Below are 1,556 nucleotides of genomic sequence, written 5' to 3'. Positions count from 1 at the left end.
AAAATACCCCAAAGTATCTATGCATCCACTGTATCAACCACTAATATGCATCATTGATGGTATAGCCTGAATCGGTCTGCTCCAAAGGTCTTGCAGCAACGCCTCCTTTTGATCCAAGAGAACTTGCAGATGACTATTGTTACTTTCCTAATGTGTAGCTTATTGCTGAAGTTGACCAATATCTTTCTACTTTTGTGCGCTTGATCTTTCAACCCTCGGATCTCCTCAAACTGTTCATCGAGTTCTGTTCGGTGCTAAGATAAAGAAACCTCCAACTAATTAGTATATATTATTTCTTCTTTCAACTCCCTTTTGCAACCCTCTAACTATTCTCGAATCTTCTTAAGCTGGTCTTGGCAACTGATATGCATCTTGCATGCTTGATATCATGCGTCTACGAGCTGTTTCTTCTTGGCAAACAGGCTGTCAATAGTCCCTTTTAATGTGTCACCTACTTTCCTCCTCTTGAACTGCCCCTCTTGGGCTCCCTCAACTTCTTGGGATGTCATTACTCTCTTCTGGTTAAGGTTAAGCTCCAAGTCTTCTTTCTCCCTCGTAAGACTACCAAGGTTTGATAGGATATCGACCTTCTCTTTATCTAATCTCTTGATACTCTCTTTGAGTTTAACCTTGGAGGTAGGAAAAACTGTAAGCATAGGATGTTGGATGTTCGTAGATGGATCAAATGAAAATGGAAATATAATTTCTTCAAACCTGTCCTTGACCCAATGTGTATAAGCTTCCTTGGCGATGCAATTCTTTTTCCTTAACTCAGATCTTCCTTGAAGACGAACCTCCCTCCAAGCTCTGACGATATTATTTAGCAGCTCTATATTGTCAACCCTTTCATACAAAATAAACTCCTCCACATGCTCGGGATTTGGCTTGCATAGCAACGGGTAACCCAACTGACATAATGCCAACCTTGGATTATAGTTAAGTCCATCTTTTGTACCTATGAGGGGCACATTGGGGATATTTCCATAATTAAGGATGAACTTGACATCATCATAAGCTCTATAGTACCACCGAATATCTTTAGCAGTTAGAGACATGATCCTTTGAGACCACTTGAGATTGCCTTTGTTCTCGAGGAAAGGACCCTTGTTGGACATGTGATAAATAAACCATGTATGCAACAGAGGAACATAAGACACAATAATACCCTTCTTCTTCTTAGTCTTTACATGGATGGAGTGGTAAGTTTCATCAAGAAGCGTAAGAACCAGATTCTTGGACAGGAAGATGTGAATAGGTGCGAGGTCCACATAGTCTTCCATACTAGGAAACAACACAATCCCATATATATGAGAAAAGAGAAAATAGTGTTGAAAGCAATCCAACTTCCAACATCAACAAAGGCAAACCTTCTCCACCAAAAACTTTAGAGTAAAACCATGAGTTCCACTCTTAGGCTTAAGGTTAAGCTTCATTTCCTTCTTCTCTAAATGTAGAGCTTCGGCTAAAAGATGAGACTTGGGTAGTTCCTTAGTACTTACAAAAGTAACCCGATCCTTAATTCCAAGCCCTAAGATATGTGAGTATTCTTCCAACAT

General features: G+C 39.8%; 1 protein-coding gene across 1 annotated transcript; it reads right to left on the bottom strand.

The window, feature by feature from the left end:
* Window positions 1-386: 386 nt before the first annotated feature.
* LOC127102222 (uncharacterized) lies at window positions 387-1,280 on the bottom strand. Its single transcript, XM_051039626.1, has one exon. It carries the CDS (start codon window positions 1,278-1,280, stop codon window positions 387-389), a length of 894 nt encoding a protein of 297 aa, XP_050895583.1.
* Between the last annotated feature and the right edge of the window lie 276 nt (window positions 1,281-1,556).

This window comes from Lathyrus oleraceus, chromosome 1, assembly GCF_024323335.1.
Source record: "Lathyrus oleraceus cultivar Zhongwan6 chromosome 1, CAAS_Psat_ZW6_1.0, whole genome shotgun sequence".
NCBI lineage: Eukaryota > Viridiplantae > Streptophyta > Magnoliopsida > Fabales > Fabaceae > Lathyrus > Lathyrus oleraceus.
This window is presented reverse-complemented; position numbering and strand designations above follow the sequence as displayed.

Excerpts from the sequence above, each read along its gene's own strand:
- LOC127102222 (XM_051039626.1), bottom strand. The coding sequence starts at position 1,280 with ATGGAAGACTATGTGGACCTCGCACCTATTCACATCTTCCTGTCCAAG.